We start from the raw sequence: 22,448 nt of genomic DNA on the forward strand, positions 1-22,448 counted from the left end.
GCAGACACAGATAGACACAGCAGCAGCATCGTCCTTGATTGTCTTTGATTCGTGATGACAAACCAGCTGTCACTTAAACATCCACAAATTTTAATCTCTGTCATTTAAGAACCACAATAATAATAATAATATTTAATGCTTTTACACGAAGTAACGTGAGAACATATAATACTTGTTTCACAGGCTGTTTCCCTGGTGCTGAGGCTGAGTCACAGGGCATCGCGGGTCTTTAAAGCTTTTCGTGATGATGAAATCATGAAGGTACTCACTGCTTTAATGACTCTGGAACAGCATGATGGAGAGCTCGTGGCGGCTATGGAGAAACACTTGCCAGGTGTGTTTTTTATAGTTTTATTATACACTTAAGTCAGTGCGTCTGTGACTGTTCTGATCAGATTTCACTATTTGTGTATTAAAAAATAAAAGACCAGAAAATAAGTTTTCATTCTGTCTCAGGGAGGCTGGAGAAGTGCGATCCAGAGCTGATCGGTGCCATCGTGGAGTATTGTGTGCAGATGAGGTGCCGTTCTGAGCCACTCTTTGAGGCTGTGGCTGAAAACTTTGTACGCCACGCTGAGAACCACACCACCCTTCAGATAGCCAAACAAATTGTTGCGATGGGGAGGCTCAACTACCTGCCACAGGTGAAGGTTTTCTCATATTCTCAGAGTTTATAAACAGATCATATGTTTTGCATATTTATTACAAATCTGCTGTAATGTGTCACTGCTCTGTTCCTCATCAGTGCTCCAGCCAGATGTTTAAGAAGCTGGAGAGCATCTTGTCAGAGAGGTTTTCACAGTTCCAGCCTCGCTCGCTGGTTGACGTGATGCACGCCTGCATCCACCTGGAACGCTTCCCTCTCAACTACATGACCAAAGTATTCAGCCCACACTTTCTACAGAAGCTGCAAGGTACGCGCCGGGCTTTTATTTCAGACTGTGAAAAGCAGGAGGAGAGGAAAAAGTCTGTCACTGTTCATTTTTGGGTGTTTCCATATTTCCTGTCTGAGAGGGATGATGTCTGTTATTTGCTGCTTAAACACTCTGGCTGAGAAACACTCTTCTGTTTCCTTAATCTAACATTTTCACTTGTTGCTGTCACTTTATTTTAGTGCAGAAGTATCTGTTAGGTGTCAGCTATGGTAAATGGTCTGTATTTGTATAGCGCTTTACTTGGTCCTAAGGACCCCAAAGCTATACACAATCATCCACCCATTCACACACTGGTGATGGCAGCTACAGTGTAGCCACAGCCGGCCTGGGGCGCACTGACAGAGGCGAGGCTGCCGGACACTGGCGCCACCAGTAGGCGGTAGGTGAAGTGTCTTGCCCAAGGACACAACGACCAAGACTGTCGGAGCCGGGGCTCGAACCGGCAACCTTCCGATTACAAGACGAACGCCCAACTCTTGAGCCACGATCGCCCCCAGCACCGTGGTGTGATGGTTACACCGTCAGCTCACAGAGTTTGTATGTTCTCACCGTGTCTGTGGAGTTTCTGCTCTCCGGCTTCCTCCCACAGTCTGAACCACCTGATGCTTGTTAGGTTCATTCTAAATTGGCTGTAGGTGTAAATGGTTCATGCACGCTGGGATAGGCTCCAGCCCAGCTTTGAATCAGACAAGTGGAAGAAAATGGATGGATCTTAGTTTCTCTGCTAGCTGTCAAAAAATAGAAAACAACTTCTTTACAGTACAAGAATATATTGCACATATAACTGCATGGACTTTGTATTTACCCACAAGGCTACGCGGTGTCTCTGATGTAAGCTCTCTGTGTCCTGCAGCACAGGGGGAGCCACTGGACAAAAACACACTGGGGCAGCTGACACAGCTCCACCTCTCCACCATGTTAGAGTGCACATACTACTGGGTAAGAATCTGTGAACAGGGTTATAATTTTTCATACTGTAAACACGAGTTCTGACTGTCAGAGGTGAATTATAACCACAACGCTCTCATTTAACTCGAAAACAAAAAGAAGGCGTTGGCTCCTCGATAACAGGAGTGATTCGTCTTTACTGCTCTCCTCGCCAGGGTCCCAGACTGCCCTTCTTTCTTCACGTGAAGAGGTTTTCCTCAGCAGGCCAGGCCTTTGAGACACCAATGGAACGTCTTTTATACAAACAGGTCAAAGGTCCTCTAGCACAGCTGCTGGGGGGCACATTTTACTCCACCAGAATGATTCATGGTGGATACACTATAGGTAAGCTACAACAGGACACGTGACACATCATCACAGTACCTGCAGCTCAGGTATTTGACTTTCATGCTTATTACACGCTCACTGGACATTTTGTTAGGTACAGTCTGGGTTGGCCCCCTCGTGCTGGAAAGTTTCCTCAGAGATTTTGGTCACCATGTGAGCACCACACAGCTGCTGAACATTTAGCTGCACGTCCTTGATGCCAATCTGCCAATCTGTCACATCCCAAAGGCTCTCTGTGAGACTGGAGGCCTTTTTAGTAAAGTGAACTCATCATCGTGTCTGAGATGATTTGAGCTTTGTATCCTGTATCCTGCTGGAAGCAGCCATGAGGAGATAGTACACTGTGGTCATAAATGGATGGACAAGGTCAGCAACAATGCTCGGCTAAGCTGTGGCATTTAAACGATGTTCAGTTGGTACTTAAACACACCCCACACCACTACACCGCCACCAGCAGGCTGAACAGTTGATAAAAGGCAGGACGGATCTATGCTTTCATGTTCTTTACTCAAATTTCTGGATGTTGTAGCAGAAACTCAACAAACTCAGCCCTGTGTTTCTCACAGGAGAGGCCCTCAGTCTGGTCTCCTGGTGCTGAAGCCCATCAGCTTCCAGGTTTCACAGAGATGATCACCTTGGTTGGAATGAGTGGTTATTTGAGTTAGTTATGCCTTCCTGTAAACCAGGAGCAGTCGTGTTATTCTCCCCTGATATCAATAAAACATATTTACGCAGAGACCTGCTCCGCCCTCCTCCGCCCTCCTCTATTTCAAACCTCCCTCTGTAAACACTAGAGATGAGAAAATGTATAATAGAAAATACTCAGAGCAGCACGTCTGCCCCCAGCAACATAACACCTCCAAAGCTCCTTGGCTCACCTTTCTTTCTCATTCTGATGCTCAGTTTGAACTTCAGCAGTTGTCCGTAAGCCTGAAAGCACTGAGGTGCTACCATGTGATTGGCTGATTAGATATGTGAGATAAGAGCTGTAGCCCGTGAGTGTATTACCTGCGTGCTGGGATAGATCGTGTTGTGACGAGAAGTTCGTTTTTTCCATTTCTTCCTTTTTGTTAAGATGTGGAGATTTGCCTGGATGAGAGTGGATTTGTTCTGCCTCCGTCTCAGTGGGATCACACTTACAAGAGGTAAGAACTGATCTGGCTCTGAGCGTTTCAACAAATTTCCAATAAATTGTAAGAAAATGTGCCTCCAACCTGTGAGGCTTAAACATGCTTTAGATTTTGAATCAGCTGAAAATGTGAAGCCCTGTTTTGTTTAAAACGACAATTAAGTGAGTAATTAAGCTTTTCTTCATGTGTTGTGCGCGTGTAGAGTTGTGTTGTGTTTGGATGATCCAAACCGTTTCTGCACCAACACACGACACCTGCTGGGGAAGGAAGTCACAAAGAGACGACACCTGCAGAGGATGGGCGTGGAGCTGGTGGAGGTAAGTGTGAAAAACCCCAGAAGATACTCGTGAAACTGAACCGGATAGAAAATGTAAGAGTTTTGTTTTGTGGTTAGAAGTTTCTTCTTTGTAAACTGAGAGGACCAACTTAAACTTAATGCTATTGTTGCTCATTGAAATGAACTGTTAAATTCTCTTTTTGGCATGTTAACATCATATCTTTAAAGTTTTATATTTATTGTGTTGGTCAAAAATGTCAAAGCTGATCTGTATTTATTTTCTTCCTCGTCTCGTCGCTCTAACAGATCCCTTACTTTGAGTTTGAGAAACTGCAAACTGAAGAGGAACAGATCCAGTATCTTCACGACAAGATCTTTCCTGCTGTATCCAAGTTTAACAATCAAGCAGCGAACCAGTTAAACCAAAAATCCACAGTGAGACAAACCAGCTTGTAATGTGCTCGGGGTACCAACGATACCAAGAGGCCAAAACCTGAGGATCGTGAACACAACAGCTGAATTTGCTGGCAGTCTGTTTGCAAGGATGGACAGACTGACGGGGAGTACTCTGTAATCTGTTACTCTCATACATCCGGACACGGTGTCAGAATGTTGGATTAGAGGATTTATTCCAAAAATGTTTCTTTACTGTTCTCATATAACAAACTTTTACCTGAACTTAAATTATACACATCCCTTCCATTAAAAGATTTTCTCAAACATTGTTAGAACCTATAAGTAATATTTGAGATGCTGTGGGGCGTCTGCTGCCAGCTGGGGTAGGGTAATAATTCCCTTTATTGCCAGCTTTTCTTGGTAATATGTATATTTAAAGCTATTTTCTATTCTGCTATTAATTTATTGTTGAAAATTATATTTTCTATTTATGTGAGTAATAGTAAGAGAAATATTAAATGGCGCTCGGTACGGCTCTAACCTTCGTCCTTAGCTTCTGTGTGTTATTTTGACTTTTTATAGGGAAGAACAAGAATGCCTCACAGACTGAAGATGATCGAGATTTCAGAATAAAATTCACACGAGATGTAAATAATACACAACTGTTGACGACACATGTAGTTGTTCAGCATCTCATTCGTGTCAGAGGTGAGTTTTCTCCTCCCCGGTCGGGGGTTTGGGCGTCCTCCTCCTAATGGAGCAAACAATGCGTCAAATAATTAGAGTCCATTTCTGACTCGTGCAACAAACTAAAGAAAGAGGAAACGCTGCGAAGGCTAATGTGAGTGTGTCTGTACTCACCTGGTACTAACAGGTGGCAAGATATTAGAGCGGGGGCACGCCGTGAGGACGAGCTCTCCTCTGACAGCTTCCATCATCAGGTTCTGGAGGGTGTTCATCAAAACAAGTTCACTCATGAAAGCAGACACATGTTCGCGTGTGTGGGGCGTGTTTCCTGAGCACCCTGCACTCTCCTCGCTGCCCACTGCCCTGCTCAGAGCCCGAGTCTGCGGCCTGGCGGGGGGAGAAGAGCTGGGACACAAACACTGACAGGAGGAGGATGGAAACGATGATCTGTCAGGAGAGGACGATCCCGCGGGCCGGTAGGTGTCGGGCTTGGAGGCCGAAGAAATCAGACGCTGGATGAAGGCGGAGTCATCGAGTATGTCGCTGAAATACGAAGAACATGCATGATTGATTTTCAGTGTTGTCATCTTAAATATCACCGATCTATAAATTAGAATAAATGCATAAGACAGGCTGTCTACTCTACACGTGGGCGGTACCGTAGCAGACAGCTGAGTATGTGGAAGAGGATCTCTTTGTCGGGGCTGTGTGCTGGAGCAGGAAGCCCAGTAGAGACGGTGGGTTCAGGATGATGCATCTGAACTGACTGAAGGCTTCTAATAACAGCAGGAGAAATGACATGTCATCGCTCCAGCATCTACAGTTAAGCTCAGGGATGAAGGACTGAACATATTCTGTATCTGATTTACCTATAATGCTTATTAAAGTAATCAGGACAGTTCTTTAGGTACTCTATAAGGTCATGGGAGTGTGCTGTGACCCTGAGATACAGCAGAGCAGGTCTGGGGGGGTCGGGGCGCCTCCATACTTTTGCTATCTGTCGCTGTTCCCGCAGCTCGGCCGTTCTTAGCTTAGTGCCTGCACTGGCTGCTTCATACACACCACTGGCACAGATGGGAGGAAGGGTCTAGAGTGGAAAGAGAACGTGAAGTCAGAATAAAAGCTTCATGTTCTTTTATAGTCTCGTAATTATTTTAATAATAAAATCACAGAGACCACCTTATATTTTCTGAGTGGCGGACCTTTTCTTACAGGAACTGCTGGGAGTGTCTGTGACGAGACAAGGAGTGAAATACTTTTGATTTCTACATGATTTTAAAAAATGTAATAATTAGTCTTTGAAGTCAGACCTCGTCGATCAGAACTCTTTGGCTCTCTGTGATGTTTTTGTCCGTGATTATAAATTCGTTTTTTTGTCTTTCTCTTTCTTCTTCCCAGCGCTGCAAAGCATCGTTATACCGAGTACGTTCAGCTTCCAGAGTAACCTAGAGAAGAGAGGAAAAGGACGCAACAATTCAAGGAAATGAGAAAAATAATAACAAAAAACTTGATTTATGACACAAGACAGAAGATGAACAAGGATAAAATGTTTTTAAAACATTTCTTTTAGGTAAAACTGAGCTGCATAAAACAAGACTGGATGTCTGAAGTGAGATGTTTAATCCTGCTGAGGTGCTTTCAAAAAGGACCCTGAGGTTTTTACCATATTAACTTTACAGACAGGAGCTCTGTTGTTGTACTTATTTTAGCTGCAGTAAGTTCTATTCCATCCAGCATCAAAGCAGGCAAAGCTTTGAGTTTACGAATGTCAGTGGGGTTAAAAGAAAATAGAGCTGCGTGTCGTCTGCATAACGTGCCTGCAGGTGACACGTGGCAGGGGTAACATGTATAAAGGAAGGAGGAGAGGTCCAAGCACAGAACCCTGAGAAGATGCATCTGACCCTGCGTGGGTAAGGTGGCCTGTGACTTTCCTAGGGCAACAGTAAGCATTGCTGCAAACAACGATAATGCACCACACCACACTGCAGTTTCTGCACAGAAATGGTTTGTGGAACATGACAAAGACCTCATTGTACTGACTCAGTGGTGTGAACTGGGCCTTTGTGCCACCTGTAACAAAACCTAAACTTTACGATGATGCGTCTGTGTTACCTGACAGACGACATCCAGCTGATGAACTGTGGGGTAATCAGTAGAAGTGAAGGTGAGGACACAAAGGGCACACTCCCCCGGACGAAGACGACCTCGGTCTGGGTGGATCTGCACAACCTGACACAGCACATCAACGCTCATCAACGTGAGAAAGAGAATAAAATAATGGCTTGTACAACAATGAATACAGTGGGGCAAAAAAGTATTTAGTCAGCCACCGATTGTGCAAGTTCCCCCACCTAAAATGATGACAGAGGTCAGTAATTTGCACCAGAGGTACACTTCAACTGTGAGAGACAGAATGTGAAAAAAAATCCATGAATCCACATGGTAGGATTTGTAAAGAATTTATTCGTAAATCAGGGTGGAAAATAAGTATTTGGTCACCTCAAACAAGGAAAATCTCTGGCTCTCACAGACCTGTAACGTCTTCTGTAAGAAGCTTTTCTGTCCCCCACTCGTTACCTGTATGAATGGCACCTGTTTGAACTCATCATCTGTATAAAAGACACCTGTCCACAGCCTCAAACAGTCAGACTCCAAACTCCGCCATGGCCAAGACCAAAGAGCTTTCGAAGGACACCAGGAAAAGTATTGTAGACCTGCACCAGACTGGGAAGAGTGAATCTACAATAGGCAAGCAGCTTGGTGTGAAAAAATCAACTGTGGGAGCAATCATCAGAAAATGGAAGACATACAAGACCACTGATAATCTCCCTCGATCTGGGGCTCCACGCAAGATCTCATCCCGTGGGGTCAAAATGATCATGAGAACGGTGAGCAAAGATCCCAGAACCACACGGGGGGACCTGGTGAATGACCTGCAGAGAGCTGGGACCAAAGTAACAAAGGTCACCATCAGTAACACACTACAACGGCAGGGAATCAAATCCCGCAGTGCCAGACGTGTTCCTGCTGAAGCCAGTGCATGTCCAGGCCCGTCTGAAGTTTGCCAGAGAGCACATGGATGATACAGCAGAGGATTGGGAGAATGTCATGTGGTCAGATGAAACCAAAGTAGAACTTTTTGGTATAAACTCAACTCGTCGTGTTTGGAGGAAGAAGAATACTGAGTTGCATCCCAAGAACACCATACCTACTGTGAAGCATGGGGGTGGAAACATCATGCTATGGGGCTGTTCTTCTGCCAAGGGGACAGGATGACTGATCCGTGTTAAGGACAGAATGAATGGGGCCATGTATCGTGAGATTTTGAGCCAAAACCTCCTTCCATCAGTGAGAACTTTGAAGATGAAACGAGGCTGGGTCTTCCAACATGACAATGATCCAAAACACACCGCCCGGGCAACAAAGGAGTGGCTCCGTAAGAAGCATTTGAAAGTCCTGGAGTGGCCTAGCCAGTCTCCAGACCTCAACCCCATAGAAAATCTGTGGCGGGAGTTGAAAGTCCGTGTTGCTCGGCGACAGCCCCAAAACATCACTGCTCTCGAGAAGATCTGCATGGAGGAATGGGCCAAAATACCAGCTACTGTGTGTGCAAACCTGGTAAAGACCTATAGTAAACGTTTGACCTCTGTTATTGCCAACAAAGGTTATGTTACAAAGTATTGAGTTGTATTTTTGTTATTGACCAAATACTTATTTTCCACCCTGATTTACGAATAAATTCTTTACAAATCCTACCATGTGGATTCATGGATTTTTTTTTCACATTCTGTCTCTCACAGTTGAAGTGTACCTCTGGTGCAAATTACTGACCTCTGTCATCATTTTAGGTGGGGGAACTTGCACAGTCGGTGGCTGACTAAATACTTTTTTGCCCCACTGTACAAGCCGTGTTTGTGTGATCCGTGACAGTCAAACAGAGCCACACAAAGAGGGCGGATCTATGTTCTTTTTGGCTACCTTTGCACCTTCCTCTTCCTGCTGGTTGGTGTGTTGGGGCAGGTCCCATTCATAGTGGGCGGTGTCTGCGCAAGACACGTTGGTGAGGAAGAAGATTCTCGAAGACTGTGAGCACACAGGGATGTCACCTAGAAAGATGCTGTCCTCAGACAGGAACAACACCTGCATAAAGCAAACATGTTAGAATTCAATGAAAATAATATTTGAATGATACACAAAAAAGATTCAAATGAACGTAGTCTCACCTGTCCCGGGAATGGCACCCTCGTAACACTGGGTACAAAAGCTTGACAGTCACTGCTGTTACAGTGGTTTGAGGAGTCTTGTGTAAGGCTGCTAAGCCCACGTCCCTCAAACCTCACGACCGCTGAGTCACTACCTCCGATGTGGATAGGAACATCTACCTGGGGATACAGAAACGACAGAGTGTGTTTATCGTTACTGATCTGTTATCTTTCTAATTCCTCTTGATTTCTAAATGATTATTACCTAAATGATAACAATGCCAGCTGGTGAAGTACAAAACACAATTCAAACCCAGTTCCAAAAAAGACAAAATGTAAATAAAAACAGAATCTCATAAACTCTAAATAAATAAATACATACATGTATATATGCAAACCAATAAATTCTGCTTTTATTTACATTTTTAACCTCCTAGGACCTGTGTCCACATACGTGGACATCACATTTTGGGTTATTTAGACCAAAATACTCAATTCTGCTCTACAAGGGCCTGATATCCACTTACGAGGACATTATACTGCTACTGTTCTATCAAAGTTTTAAACTAATATCCTCATATGTGGCTCTGATTTTTCATAAAAACAAAAATAAGGTAAAAAACATCTGGTAATTCTTTGTTTTTACATTCATCGGGCCCCAATCGCCCCAAATATCAAAGAGAAATTAAAAATGCTGCCGTGGAAGAGTTCGGGTCTTAGGAGGTTAAACAGCATCCCAACTTCTCTGGAATCGGGTTGTGTAAATATCCTGACGACAGGGTAAGATGTGCAGAGTATGATGTCGTACGTGATACGTCTTCGCCTCCAACGGTGAGAAGATCCATTCCAGCTTTGCAGTTTTCCCTGGAGGAATTTCTCCTTGTGGATTGAGGCAGCGCAGCACTGGATGGTCAAAGTTGTCAGCTTGAAGCTGTGACAACACAGCTGTGTCCACTTCATAGCACACTGGCACTGCCCCACCATTGTGTAATTCATACACCTGCGTGGTAAACAAACAATCACAAATCTTTTCGTTCCAAGCGTTGGGCTGTAAACATCCTCTCGCTGCACACACTTGCAGAGACACACCTGCTTTGGAGGACTGCAGTCTCCAATAGTTACGGAGGTGAAGAAGTGTTGGTGGGAGTCAAAGTGGAGATGTGGCTGATCCCTCTCTACCGTCGCCCCCTGAAAGTTCAGCTGCACACAGAATACATGAAATGGACACAAAGACAATGAAAACAATCGAATGCAGCGAATGTGCTGATGTTAAAAGAAAGTACATCATCCCTTAAAATGTGAACTGTCACATGAATAAGTTAAAAATGTTTCTTACAGAATGCCGAGTGCTTGCTCGTAGGGGGTTGTTTGATTGTTGGGTTTTCTCCGTATAACTGTGGGGTCTTTATTTTTCAAAATAAAGTGCCATGAAGCGACTGCTGTTGCAATTTGGTGCTATATAAATAAAACTGGATTCTTTGACTTCATAAATATCTGTTTGTCATGCCCCTCATTCATTAATCTGACATAGCATCACAAAAAAAGGTCAAAAATGTAAAAGGAGCACAAAGCTAGCTTACCTTTGACACTACCAAAACTGTCAGGTGACTTATTTTTACTGCACTGTCAGACCTGCGTAAATATAAAGTTTTTAAAAGCCTCACCAAGATTTCTCTGCCATATGAGAGCTTGAACACAACAGGAAAGTGATCCGTCCCAACAAAGACGTGACTGTGAACGACAACGTTTTGAATGTTTTGGTATCAGTTTATTAGTTCATTGGTTAATAAATTAATTTGCTTCAGATTTTAGTCAGTGTGTAATGATTATGGGACATGTGCAGTCATGATCTCTGACCTGTAGCTGAAGTGTACTGCCCTCTTCTGGCCCGGGAGCAAAGTTCCAGCGCGAGGTGAAACACTGAACAATTGGTTGTCCTGAACCTGTGAAAAACATGAAACATTACTTTTGTTTTTATCTCTGTCTTATCATAATATTGATATTTTTTCTTGCAAAATGGAATAAACAAAAGATACAAAAAAGTAAGACCTTCATTTGGGACAGCTCTGTGTTACTGAACTCTCCCATCACTGCCCAGTACTCCAACTCTATCTGTTGATCCTCTGGAAACAAGAAGGCCCTAATATCAAAGAAGAAGACAACTATCAGCAGATGGTAGAATTTACCTTCAAACCATCACATACGCTCTACTTTCAACAACAAAAATGAAAAATGACAGGGTGCATAGAGCAGACTGGTCTGTAATAATAGTATACTTTATGGCATGATATTTACATACCAGTGTACAGGAATACACCCAGGGTTGTGAAGCATCAACATAAGGTCTGAAGGATCTGAATCAACAGGAGCCGAACCAAAGTTGAAATCCAGCATGGTTTTGGTGAAGATGGAAGGACTTGTGTGCAGTCTAGAGACAGATGGAGACAACAGGGTGGTGCGCACCACACCCAGACACTGCAGGTTTAAAATGACTGTTTGTCGTTCAGGAAATACAAACTGTTCTACAACAAATACAAAATAATTCAAGTACAAAAAATTACCATAAATACCAAAAAACTTTAATTATTCCAGGGTTACGTTTCTGTTTTGTTTAGTTTTTTTGCTTTTTTCAGATGCTGACCTGTGCCTGGTGGGAGTCTGAAAGGTCAGTTCTTCAGAGGACGGGTTGGACAGCAGCTGGTCGTTGAGACAGTCCAGTGAGAAGAGTTTCCATATGTGTGTCTTGCTGAGTCTACCCACACAGCCACAGCTCCACGCATCCATCGCCTGCAGGGTGGGAAACACACCCCTAGCTCGCACTTCACAAAGCGCTTGGGGAGATGACATCACACATCCTGGAGAGAGAGAGAGACAGGGAGAGCAGGATAAAACAGGCAGTGTTGCTTAATAATGACTTGGAGTTAAATTGCAGTAAACATTTAAGCGTATGGAGTGTGTATGTGTTCTACCACTGGCATTCAGAGTTGTATATGTGATGGTCCAGAGGTACTCGGCTTGCCTGTTCGGTCTGATTGTGGATCGGACCACCATGGTGGAGTGAGAGGCAACAGTTCCCCTCTCCAAGTCCAGCTGTAGGGCTAAAAGGACACAGATTCAGTCTCACTAGTAGAATCAAAAAGTACAGAGTGCAGATGAACGTATACGTGTATCACAAAACAAGATACCACTTGGCTGAGCTGCAGAGTCAGAGTGATGTTCATCATCCAGAAGTATCTGCTGCACAGAGAGGCCGAAGGAGACTGGACAGGGGCTCTTGTTTACTACAGGAATCTCAACAGTTCGACAGCTTCCAACCAAAGTCTCTCCCACATCAAGGATGGATTTCTCTGCCTGGGAAGGAAGGCACCTCTAAAGATCTGCTGCTGTTCCAAAGCTACAGGAAATGATTGCTTGAATTTTCTTGCAATATTTGTCTACGGTTATGACTGACTCACAAAAAACAAAAACAAGCATGTGTACATATTGAAATCACTCAAACACATGAATAGTTCCACCTCTATCCAGCCCCTGGATCCCACTCCCTCCACTACAAGGGTGAGGTGTGACTTGATGGATCCATGTGACTGGACAGGCCAGTAGGTTAGAGTAGGTTCTAGTGTGTATGCGTTCTCTGCCAGCGGACTGAAGGTCCACGTCTGCATCTGTAGTAAAAATAAACAAATTAAACAGCTTTTTTTCCACAGTTCCACAGTTACTGTCTACATAAATGTGCAGTGTGCACTCCTCTCTCAGTCTCTCACACAGCACTCATTGGGATGCAGTTCACCAGCATCTGGTTTGACAGAGATAAGCTCCTGGTCTGGCTCTGGAATGCTCCACTGGAATCTATCATGAAAGGAAATCAGAGAAAGCCAGCTGTAGACAAGATGAATGATCCTGAGGTAAGTCCAGACTACAAAAAATACACTGAAAAATGTCGGAAAACACGACCAGAATAAGAGCGCAGAAACAAATCAGGCAGCCAACCTCACTGGCAACAGGCTTCGGTTCCTGATGTGATGGGTGCGCTGGGCCTGCGAGCCCACTGCTGTTGGCTGGAAATATAAAGTGCTGCCTCCTTCCAGAGACACACACAGCTTTTCCACCACACTGACAACTGTCAGTTCCTGAAGAAGAAAGAGACATTAACAGACAGTAAAATAAAAATAACGTAAAAACGTGAGTGACTGTTGACTGACGCTCTCGTGCAGGGCCGCACCTTTGTGAGTTTAGATGCATTGAGCTGCAGGTGTAATTTAAACCCCTGGTCAGAACTATCCTCTGCTGGCACTGCTCTGAGGGACAGGATCTGGTGATCTCCTGGCTGGATCAAACCACAGCTTGGAACTACAAACGCCGATTCTGCCAGGGCAGGGTTTGAGCTGCGCTCCAAACAGAAAGTGAGCGGCCAGTCTCCAACATTGTGAAGCAGGACTGTCCGATAGGAAATGACACTGAGGGCTGGAAACACCTAGTAGAACAAAATCATTCAGCAAGCTCCAGATGTTGTTTCTAAGAAGGAATATTTGATTTATTATCTTAAAGATTTTCCTCATGAGTTGGGATTTGAAGAAAGTGCATCTTTTTTGTTCTTACCACGTGAGGGGGATTTACGGAGCAGCGTGGAGTGAAGTGTTCTTTGCCTGGCTGAAAGGAGTGGCCAATGACTCTGATGGTCACACACCAAGGCGGACACACACCTGTGTCTGGACTGTGCTGCAGAGTCCAAAGACGCATGATTGACAGCATAGGTTTGAAAGCATGTGACTGTTTAAGACCAGGTTATACTAAGTCAAAAAAGCACCGCTGCCTGTTGTAATGCACAGTTTACTGCAGTGTATAAAATAATAATACCTTATCGTATGCAAAGCACTCAAGTTGTGCTCCGTGCAGAGTATTGAGCTGCTTGGGCGCGTACGTCACTCTGAACAAGGTGGACTTAAGTGGAGCCAAGTCACAAGATGATGGAGCGATGGAGAATGGAGACTCTTGGGCGGCAGTCCAAACGAGACTTGAAGGGAAATACATGAAATATAAGCATCAGCGGTCAGAAATTAAAGGTAGATTTCAGACAGAAAAACAAAAACATCAAAAGAAGCCACGCTGCAGGACACGAAGACGTACCTGAGTTTCCTCCTGGTGTGGTTTGTGATAGAGACCGACTGCGTAAAAGCAGATGAAGGAGATGAAGAGGATGTATGCTTGTGATTAAACAGCAGTTCAGTCGGGGCCACAGATACACGTAGCAATGGCAATGAAGATTTCAAACAGAGAGGATCCGTGTGCCCCAAGCAGGCCCGGTAAAAGTCTTCCACGGCGGTGGCTGACATGAACTGCTGTAAATGACACAGACAACGAGTCAGAGAGGCAAGTCTAAGCCTTCGCTGAAATTTAAATACAGAAATGTGAAAATGGAAGCATACCCCCTCCACAGGGGAGTGCAGCCCTTTCTGGTCAGACTCTATTTTATGACCTCCCCGCAGGGCTGCCGGGGCATGTGGTGAATTCTGTCTGCAGTCCTGCTGAAGCGTGTGCAGAACCAAGTGTTCAGGTTTTAGTATGGCAGGTTTCTGGTGCCCTGAGTGGCAGGTACCAATCAGGTCAAGAAACACCGGCTCCTAAAAGAGACATTATGTAAGCACATAGGTAGAAATGCTTGTCTCCGTGCCGTGTTTAACATGTCCTACCCCGTCCAGTACGAGACATGCCACTCTCCTGTAGTGTGCATTAGGCTGTGTGGGCCTGTAGGCTGCCTTCACTCTGGTGTGACTATGTGGGAGAACAGCGCCACTTGCTGGTAGGATACTAAACACACTGTTCCCACTACAGTCAATATCCCACTGGTAGAAAGCCTCAGCAGTGGAAGCATTAACGAGCTCCACCGTCCGTACAACTGATCCTCCTGCTTCAACACATTCAAAATCCACCACAGAGGAAGACAAGGCAACTTTGGGACCTGCAAAAGGAGATTATCTGGGTTATAAACTATCTTCCTTTTATTATTTGAAAATACAACTTTCTTGGGAGTGTACATGTGCTTTACTAAAGCTACAGAGAAACTGAGTTTTCCTTCATGTCTGGGCCTCTTACCAATACAATGCCCAGAGAGTTTGAGCAGACTTTCACTGAGCGTGCCTTTGCAGTTTAGAGACAAGTACTCCACTGAAACAGTATCCACCACAGCAGGGGAGTAAGTGACTGAAACCCGCCGTGATCCACCAGGAGCCACCCTACCACGGGTGGCATCACAGCTGAACTCTGATCCAAACGAGGGCACCCCACCAGGCAGCCGTGACAGAGAAAAAGACGCCGTTACCTGCAGGAAAGGATGCAAAGATGTGTGGGAGAAGGCTTCGAGCGTGAACTTTTGCACTTACGTGTCTATGTGCACCACCCACCGGAGACGGGTTAAAAATGTCAAAGTGTTTCTGCAAACTCTTGCCAACAGCAACAGGACCAAAGTCCACCAGTGGGCCACCATTATCTTCTCCCCCTTTGCTGCTGGGATTTTTCACCAGTAGATGTGGATATTTAGCTTAAAAAAGCAAGATAAAAAGTCGCAGGTAAAACAGATGCTTGAAAGACCGATGTGTCAGCTTTTGACTATTTGAAGTAGATCTAAAAATACCTAGAGTGGAATTTTACAGGGAAAACAGTATTTAGGCTAACTTTCTATTCCTCCTTTTGTATTTTACGTTCATCGTGTGATGTTGCAAACGTTATCTTTATGGGAGTGGGCCAAGCCCATCATTTTATATTTTGGTCATGACGTACAAGTAAACGAGACAGTGAGGAGGCTGACAGTTATGACAGTTTCTCACGCTAACCCTTACCCACTGACACTGTGGTCAGATCTTTGGTTTGCTAGTTACAGTACCTAGTCCCTGTAGGAGGACAGTGCAGCTGCTCTCGAGCTTGCCCTCCTCTCCAAACCTGCAGAGAGCCTGCTGCTGGTACACCAGTGCCTCCTGTGGCCGGAAGACCACTGTGGTGTGACACTCCTGACCGGGTTTCAACAGGCCCTGCTCTGGACGGAGCTGGAATGGTGCAGGACACTCCCACTGGAAGTACGTATGGAGTTTACTACAGGATTAAATAAAAAAGAGGCGATTAAAGTAAAATAAAAGCAAGCGTTCTATTTTCTATTTCCTCCCAACATAGAAAACACACATACAGGTTAAATGAAATACACACAGAGACATAACCGTGTACCTGGCATTTTTTAATGGGAAATCAGTGTGTGTGGAGTGTTCAACAGCACAGAGCGGGAGCATCACAGACTCAGGAACCTCCAGGGTGTGAGAGGGAACGACGGCACGGAGGCATACATGAAAGCTGCCTTCTTTCCCTTGAAATTCAATGCTGTCCTCATACTCACACTGTCTCAGACACACGCAGCAGTACACAAGCAGAAGACTTCAAAGCACAGAGTGAGCTGCTGTATTTAAATAGTTTATCATCTACTCAGGATTTTATTGAAACAGTTAAATTACTTTTATATTTACCTGCTCTCTATACATCAGTTTGTATCATGTAAGGTTACTGACTACAGAGATACTGCTGCATAAGCATGAAAGCACTAGTACATTTCATATTTCAAAATCAGTGAAGATCAAGTAGTATTCTGTCTGATTTTGACATGTGTTACCCTTTGAAGAGGTTTAAAGGTGACTTGTATGGAGAAGGAAGTCCCGGGGCTGATGACAGCTATGTGAGGAGCCAAGGTGGAGAAAATCTTGGACACAGGAGGCCTGTGAAGGGAAGCGAGGGACGTGTTATCTGCAGGGATAAAACAAAGCTTAGCTTTGCACAGAGCAGATTAAACACCTTATGTGTAGCTTCTTTAGTTTGTTGTGGACGTTCTTTAACACTAATGTCTTGGTAAATTCTCTGCCCAGGTCCCAGTCCTCCCAGGCCAGCTCTGGTCTCGTTTCCACTCCAAAGAAGCAGTTTCTTTGGCTTGGTGCTCGTCGCTGACACTTCCCAACCCTCTGCCTGTGGGGAATCCCTGGATCCTGGCAGGTTTGGTGTTACAGGAGATGTGAGTTTTGGAAAAACACAAAAAACAAAACATTTATTCCAAATTCAAAACAATCTTTAACATTTATAGTGGACCTGAAACAGTCATACAGCAATGTCTCTTTGAGAAAAGGCAACTATATCTTCAAAATGATACATTTTTGTACAAACTTTACATTGACCAATAGGAATGGATGAAGTCATTCAGTGAACATTTTTTGCACACAGTATATTTCAATTAAAGATTTGGCTTGATAAGAACAAATTATGATTAATGATGTTAGTTGTAAATGGATTAAATACAAATATAAAGATCCAGATAGATGGTGTTGATACAGAAAAAGACATTATAGATAGTTAGAAAGGACACGTTAAATATATTCTTCCTTCAGTGTCAACAAGCAGCACTAAACAAAGCAGAGCAGGATTTCACATCACTCCATGTTCACCTTATTTAAGCTATTGTTCAAAGGTCTGGGACAATAACAACTTTTGCAACAAACATAAATTTAACCAAAAAGAAGTATAAAGATATGATCTTCATCAGATAGGAGAGGAAGATGTTGAATTTTAGTCAGTGTTTCTGTTTTTAGCTGCTACTTGCTTTGCTGCGTGGAGCACAATTATGGAGTTGTGAAAACAAGATAATACGGGAATAATTTGTATTTTATGTAGCGTACGTATTATGTGTAGTTAGAAATGTGTTCACTGCTGTTATTGCGGTTTAAATCAACAGGGAAGCTGGATAAATAAACACTGATAACTTTGTGACATTGTAGAGTTTTTACTGGATTATTTTCTGTATACTGTTTACATTATTGACATAAAGTAAACTAAACTAAACAAACACAGTTTCGTAAATGTGAGCACAGCACAGGGTTATTCTCACAGATCTCAAACAGGAAAAAAACAATGATGCCAAACTTTACTTTGATATCGTTGCCAGTGACGGAGGCCTCCCGTGGAGCGGCAGACACCAGCGGGTCAGGACCCCGAGTCTCCGCTAACATGGCTGTAAAGGAAGAAGACGCTTAGTCCTCGACACAGAAGGAAACACGGGGAATGGTAACGTAGCTCTTTCCCGTTTAAGACACATTTTACGGTCAGTAACACGAACTGGTTGGTGGCTAAAAAACAACCTCACCTTACCGACACGCGGAGCAAACTCTTCAACTACTTTTTATTTGCCTCAAAATTGAAGACGAAGAAGAAAGAACACACCGGGAACACCGGGAACAGACATGGGTCAGCGTTGTTGCGTTGTCGTTTCCATAGCAACAAGCCTCCAGAAGAAATTACGGCGACTGATAAGGGTCATTTGCAAACTGCTACGTGAGGACGTAACCAGAGTGGTGACGCTGTGACGTAGTTTTACGGTATGTAAATACGCGGATGCAGAGATATGTTAGGTTATAGCAGGTAATCATCCTTTAAATGGTTCAGCCACACTGTGTCTACTTTATTAAATTATAGAACTTTAATTATAATTCATAATCCAAAGTTTCTCATTTTTTTTCAACAAACTTGAAAACACATGAATTTAAGGTAATTTCGAAAATTTTATTAACAAGCAAACAAAAACTCTGACACTGCATTGCAAAAAAAAGAAATATATTAAATTCTATAACTGTTAAATTATATATTTTTTACAGAGTACAAGGGGGATGAGAAGGCAAACTTGAAAAGCAAGGCATGCAGATATTTCACTGAGTCCATGGCTTTAACTAAATACAAGCATTTCCAAGAAACTAAAACAAAGGGAAAGCATTCAATATCATAAAACAAACTAAATTCCTAAAAGGAAATACAGTAGCAACACAACAGTGTGCCTGTTATGTGTTTATAATGCCCTGAAACATCAGCTGAGTTCACGTAAATCATGTATTGTAACGGACCAGGAAACCTGGATAATATTACCATCCACACTGACACCATTAGTTTTATTTTATGTCTGTCTCATTGTCTACTACCTTCTATGAAAGTGCCATTATCACTCATTCATGTAGTTTAATTGCATGCGCGTACAAAGATAAATGTGTTTATTGCAGGTGGCAGGACAGGGAAGTGGGCTTTAAGTCATAAAGATAAATTCAAAAAGTCTGAATTATTTGTTGATTTTAAAGTCATAACTCATGGATGGATAGCTGGCTATTAAAGCATTAAATGTTCAGGTACATAACAATTGAACAGTTCTGATTTCATGTAATATTAATAACAGACTGAGATGTTTGGAGTTGGTTTAGCACTATGATCCAGGCTGTTAAAAAACAAACTAACCAAGCAAAACTTTTAACAAAACGTTGTTTTCATTCCACCGTCTTCGTGCACAGGATTGCAATGGCATTACTATTTTAATAATAATGAGCATAAGAAGACATATAATAAAAACATGGACGAGTTTATGATGGGAAAGCCCCAGTTTTTGTTCCTGGGCCTCCCTCCTCAGTCTCCTCCTCTGAGTAAGAGTTGTAGTTTGCCATTTCTCCTCCTGAATGCCTCGTGAACCCAACAGAGCCAAAGGAACTTTCTCTCAGCTCTTTTATCTGCTCTTTCTCATCCTCGTGTTCCCCTGCTATCTCCTCCTCATCCTCTAGGCTCAAGGTGCGAGAGCCACCGTGACGTTTGATACTCTTCAAATCCATCCCGCTTCTTTCTCTGTCCGCGAGGCTGCTTGGAGTTACTTGTTCCCTAGTTTTGCGACTTCTCTTCCACTTCATCCGCCTGTTCTGGAACCAGATCTTAACCTGGAAATGGCAGGAATCATCACAGTTTGGACTATTTAGTAATGTAGCTGGCTGAACTGAGAATAAATGAAGTTGGTATATGAAATGCTGACAAGAATGTAGTAAAAATCAAACACCAGGGAGCTGTTAATGTTACACACAAAAAATAGCCATTGTTGGCTTATATGGTCATTCACTAACTTTGTCAGCGTCTAACCTGAGTCTCTGTTAGCATGAGCGAGGTGGCCACTTCAAACCGTTTAGGCCTGGATAGGTACTTGTTGAGCTTGAACTGGTTTTCCAGTTCCAGCAGCTGCTGACTGGTGAAAGCTGTTCTGGGCCTCCGACACTTCCCCAACAAACCTGTCTGAGATGGTGCTGAGGAGAAACCAGACAAATTATTTATGACATATCAATGATATTAATTTGTCTCTGCAAGTGGAAATATTTCACTTGTTATGACTGGTAGGCCTGTAAGGAAGCAAATCATATGGCGGCCTACACAAAGGTAATCTATAAATGGGATTAAGGAGGAAAGGAAATATTACAAAATCCCAAATCCTGGTTTCTCATTGCTGCCACGGCCGACCTGTGTCACAGTGTTTCTGTCAGTTAACAGTTATTGCTTTGATGGAGGGTCATGATAACAGGATTGCTGCAGAGGAGTAATAAACCATCACAGGGGTCCATTACCTTAATGAAAACACTATAAGTGTGATCAGTTGACTGAGGTCTGTATCAGGTGTTACCTTTACCATAAACAGTGCATGTTATTTGTATGACATAAATCGTCCTCAAACTACAGCTTCTCAATGTCAAAGCACTTTCAATACGAACACACAGGTAATAGTGATCTTTACAATAAACGATCTCAGAGAAAAACACATGCAGCTGTGCACCAAACAATCAATAACTAAAGAAAAAATATAGAATCAATTTATGAAGTGCTTTATTGTTCTACATAAATTAACACACTGGCCAAATACGTGATCAACAAAGAAACACTGCAACTATTAAATTATTATTTAAATGTTAATACCAAGCAGAAGAATGTTATAACAAGTTTTATTAAATATTCAAAAACTTTGATCCAAAAATTAAGATGTTGAAAAATTCTTACCATGTACGAAAATAACAATGATAAAGTTTATAGGCGAGAAAAATGCAAATCTGTGGAAACAAACACGCAAACTCACCGTTATACTCTCTGAGTCTGGGCATCATTATCCCGGCTCTGATCCAAGGCTCCAGTGGGAGCGTCCCGGTGACCCCCTTCAGCTGCTCCGGATACGGATGGACCAGCTGCGTGAAGCCGGGGTACATGAAGGCGGTGTGCTGGCCTCCGAGGGCCGCCACGGGATACACAGAGCTCGGGTGCATTCCGATGAGACCCACCTGATGCAGGGCAGGGAATGCCGACTGGGACAGGTTGAAGAGATGAGACTTGGAGAGGACTTCAGACTGCGCCGGAGACGAGTTTGAGGAGTTTGGATGAGGGGAGGAGGGCGTCTCTGAGCCGCCGGTCGACAGCGGGCTGTCTCCGGGGCTCCTGCTGTGATACAGCCCGGGGGACGCACTGTCCGTGTCCGTCCTCTGGTCCACGTCGTGCGCCAGCAGCGCATCAATTCGAAAGTTTTTGGATTTCTCCATGTTGGCTGTCATTCTGACTCGAGATGTGTCCTCTGAACAGTTGATGTTATTTCGTGTGAAGCGTTTTTGTTGTTTTTAAAACCCGAACCTAAACTTCAATAATGAAATAAACTCTTCTGATGAACTTTCGATGTTTCCCTAAGGTCTTGATACACGGGTTAAGCTTGTCATTCCCACTCACGGAAGAAATGCCTTTTTTCTGACCCACTGCACGAACTCTGCGTGTAAAAAACACTTCACCGCTCCGACAGTGAGCGCAAAAATTACTCGAACCCAAGCGCACGACAAAGTCTGCTTTGTTGTGATTGGCCAGAGCTCTGCAGAAGCACAGGGGCAGGAACTCACAAACTCTTAATTGATCTCGTCCTTCTTATGCATACAACTAGGTCACAGAAATGGCTTCCTGTAAGCCCCTGTTAGAACCATTTACGCGTCAATAAATCTCAAAGCAGAAAAGATTAACCTGTGTAGGAGAACTTTGTAAAAAGGAAAGAAAGATTAATAATGTGAACAACTTCTTCCTTAAATGTCTGCGTCCTCTATCTTTAACCCTGTTTCAGGTGAAGTCGAGGTGTAGTTTTCTCACACAACCTCTTACACACTCATTATATTACACATCCAACATGTGTGAGGTGCAAACACTCTTGACGACTATATTGCCTTAATTGCTGTAATCTTACTTAGAGTTATGACAAAAATTAATCATTTTACAGCTAACTCTTGATTAAACTTTATAGCCTGCTAAGGTTGACAGAAACCCAACTGTTCTTATCAGCAGCCGCTTCCATGATTATCGTCATCACCACACTACAGAGCACATAAAAGGGCAGTAAACTGAGAGAAAGCAAACTTTTCTTTGTTTTCCCCTCCTGTAGATTAGAACCACACCGGCAAAGTAGACACAGGTGACAAAAAACACGTAGTAGTTGGCATTTATTCTTCAATTATACACACGGTGCATGCAACCAAGATTTGGAAAGGGAAGACAGTTTTCTTCTTCGTCTATTGCATGCAGTAGTATATTTTATATATTAATGTGCACAAAAGAGGACGGCATGTAAGTAGTTATAGTTTTCCAGGAGATCTTCCCTTCAACCTAAACTGATTCCTACGTGTCGCAGACAAACAGACAGACAATATCTTAATTAGAGGCT

The 22,448-nt window shown here is 43.4% G+C and overlaps 3 protein-coding genes across 7 annotated transcripts; 1 reads left to right on the plus strand and 2 right to left on the minus strand.

Moving 5' to 3' along the window:
* The first annotated feature begins 97 nt into the window (after window positions 1-97).
* On the plus strand, window positions 98-4,082 carry LOC101474447 (FAST kinase domain-containing protein 3, mitochondrial). Its single transcript, XM_004566027.5, has 8 exons — window positions 98-334; window positions 457-644; window positions 746-914; window positions 1,789-1,874; window positions 2,039-2,207; window positions 3,286-3,355; window positions 3,543-3,657; window positions 3,924-4,082. Exons 1-8 carry the CDS (start codon window positions 256-258, stop codon window positions 4,071-4,073), a joined length of 1,026 nt encoding a protein of 341 aa, XP_004566084.2. The 5' UTR covers window positions 98-255; the 3' UTR covers window positions 4,074-4,082.
* Window positions 4,083-4,624: 542 nt separating this feature from the next.
* On the minus strand, window positions 4,625-18,192 carry cfap65 (cilia and flagella associated protein 65). Of its 5 annotated transcripts, none has more exons than XM_004566028.5 (35): window positions 18,066-18,192; window positions 17,851-17,933; window positions 16,730-16,917; window positions 16,551-16,653; window positions 16,115-16,281; window positions 15,780-15,985; window positions 15,301-15,437; window positions 14,993-15,218; window positions 14,590-14,858; window positions 14,326-14,520; window positions 14,027-14,238; window positions 13,757-13,913; window positions 13,499-13,618; window positions 13,122-13,373; window positions 12,890-13,029; window positions 12,664-12,748; window positions 12,418-12,564; window positions 12,088-12,253; window positions 11,872-12,000; window positions 11,544-11,757; window positions 11,202-11,330; window positions 10,952-11,042; window positions 10,760-10,845; window positions 10,567-10,633; window positions 9,992-10,102; window positions 9,711-9,902; window positions 8,924-9,082; window positions 8,679-8,840; window positions 6,813-6,929; window positions 6,011-6,145; window positions 5,880-5,930; window positions 5,570-5,787; window positions 5,360-5,476; window positions 4,875-5,243; window positions 4,625-4,764 (listed from the first exon to the last, which is right to left on the minus strand). In XM_004566028.5, exons 2-35 carry the CDS (start codon window positions 17,929-17,931, stop codon window positions 4,716-4,718), a joined length of 5,247 nt encoding a protein of 1,748 aa, XP_004566085.3. In that variant the 5' UTR covers window positions 17,932-17,933; window positions 18,066-18,192; the 3' UTR covers window positions 4,625-4,715. The 5 variants fall into 5 exon arrangements, with proteins under 5 accessions (XP_004566085.3, XP_076731494.1, XP_076731493.1 ...); XM_076875379.1 differs by having other exon boundaries at window positions 14,027-14,235; window positions 18,143-18,191; XM_076875378.1 differs by having other exon boundaries at window positions 18,143-18,191.
* A 1,044-nt stretch (window positions 18,193-19,236) lies between these two features.
* Window positions 19,237-21,510, minus strand: LOC101487314 (uncharacterized). Its single transcript, XM_004566080.2, has 3 exons — window positions 20,841-21,510; window positions 19,862-20,022; window positions 19,237-19,665 (listed from the first exon to the last, which is right to left on the minus strand). Exons 1-3 carry the CDS (start codon window positions 21,304-21,306, stop codon window positions 19,321-19,323), a joined length of 972 nt encoding a protein of 323 aa, XP_004566137.2. The 5' UTR covers window positions 21,307-21,510; the 3' UTR covers window positions 19,237-19,320.
* Window positions 21,511-22,448: the final 938 nt, after the last annotated feature.

This window comes from Maylandia zebra, linkage group LG16, assembly GCF_041146795.1.
Source record: "Maylandia zebra isolate NMK-2024a linkage group LG16, Mzebra_GT3a, whole genome shotgun sequence".
Lineage (NCBI taxonomy): Eukaryota > Metazoa > Chordata > Actinopteri > Cichliformes > Cichlidae > Maylandia > Maylandia zebra.

Coding starts and splice junctions, on each gene's coding strand:
- LOC101474447 (XM_004566027.5), top strand. CDS start 256: ATGAAGGTACTCACTGCTTTAATGACTCTGGAACAGCATGATGGAGAG. Junction 335..456: donor TATGGAGAAACACTTGCCAG/GTGTGTTTTTTA, acceptor ATTCTGTCTCAG/GGAGGCTGGAGAAGTGCGAT. Junction 915..1,788: donor CTTTCTACAGAAGCTGCAAG/GTACGCGCCGGG, acceptor TGTGTCCTGCAG/CACAGGGGGAGCCACTGGAC.
- cfap65 (XM_076875378.1), bottom strand. CDS start 18,164: ATGTCTGTTCCCGGTGTTCCCG. Junction 8,841..8,923: donor GGGTGCCATTCCCGGGACAG/GTGAGACTACGT, acceptor TGCTTTATGCAG/GTGTTGTTCCTGTCTGAGGA. Junction 5,244..5,359: donor ATACTCAGCTGTCTGCTACG/GTACCGCCCACG, acceptor TTCGTATTTCAG/CGACATACTCGATGACTCCG.
- LOC101487314 (XM_004566080.2), bottom strand. CDS start 21,306: ATGACAGCCAACATGGAGAAATCCAAAAACTTTCGAATTGATGCGCTG. Junction 20,023..20,840: donor CAGACTCAGAGAGTATAACG/GTGAGTTTGCGT, acceptor GTTTCTCCTCAG/CACCATCTCAGACAGGTTTG. Junction 19,666..19,861: donor TCATGCTAACAGAGACTCAG/GTTAGACGCTGA, acceptor TGCCATTTCCAG/GTTAAGATCTGGTTCCAGAA.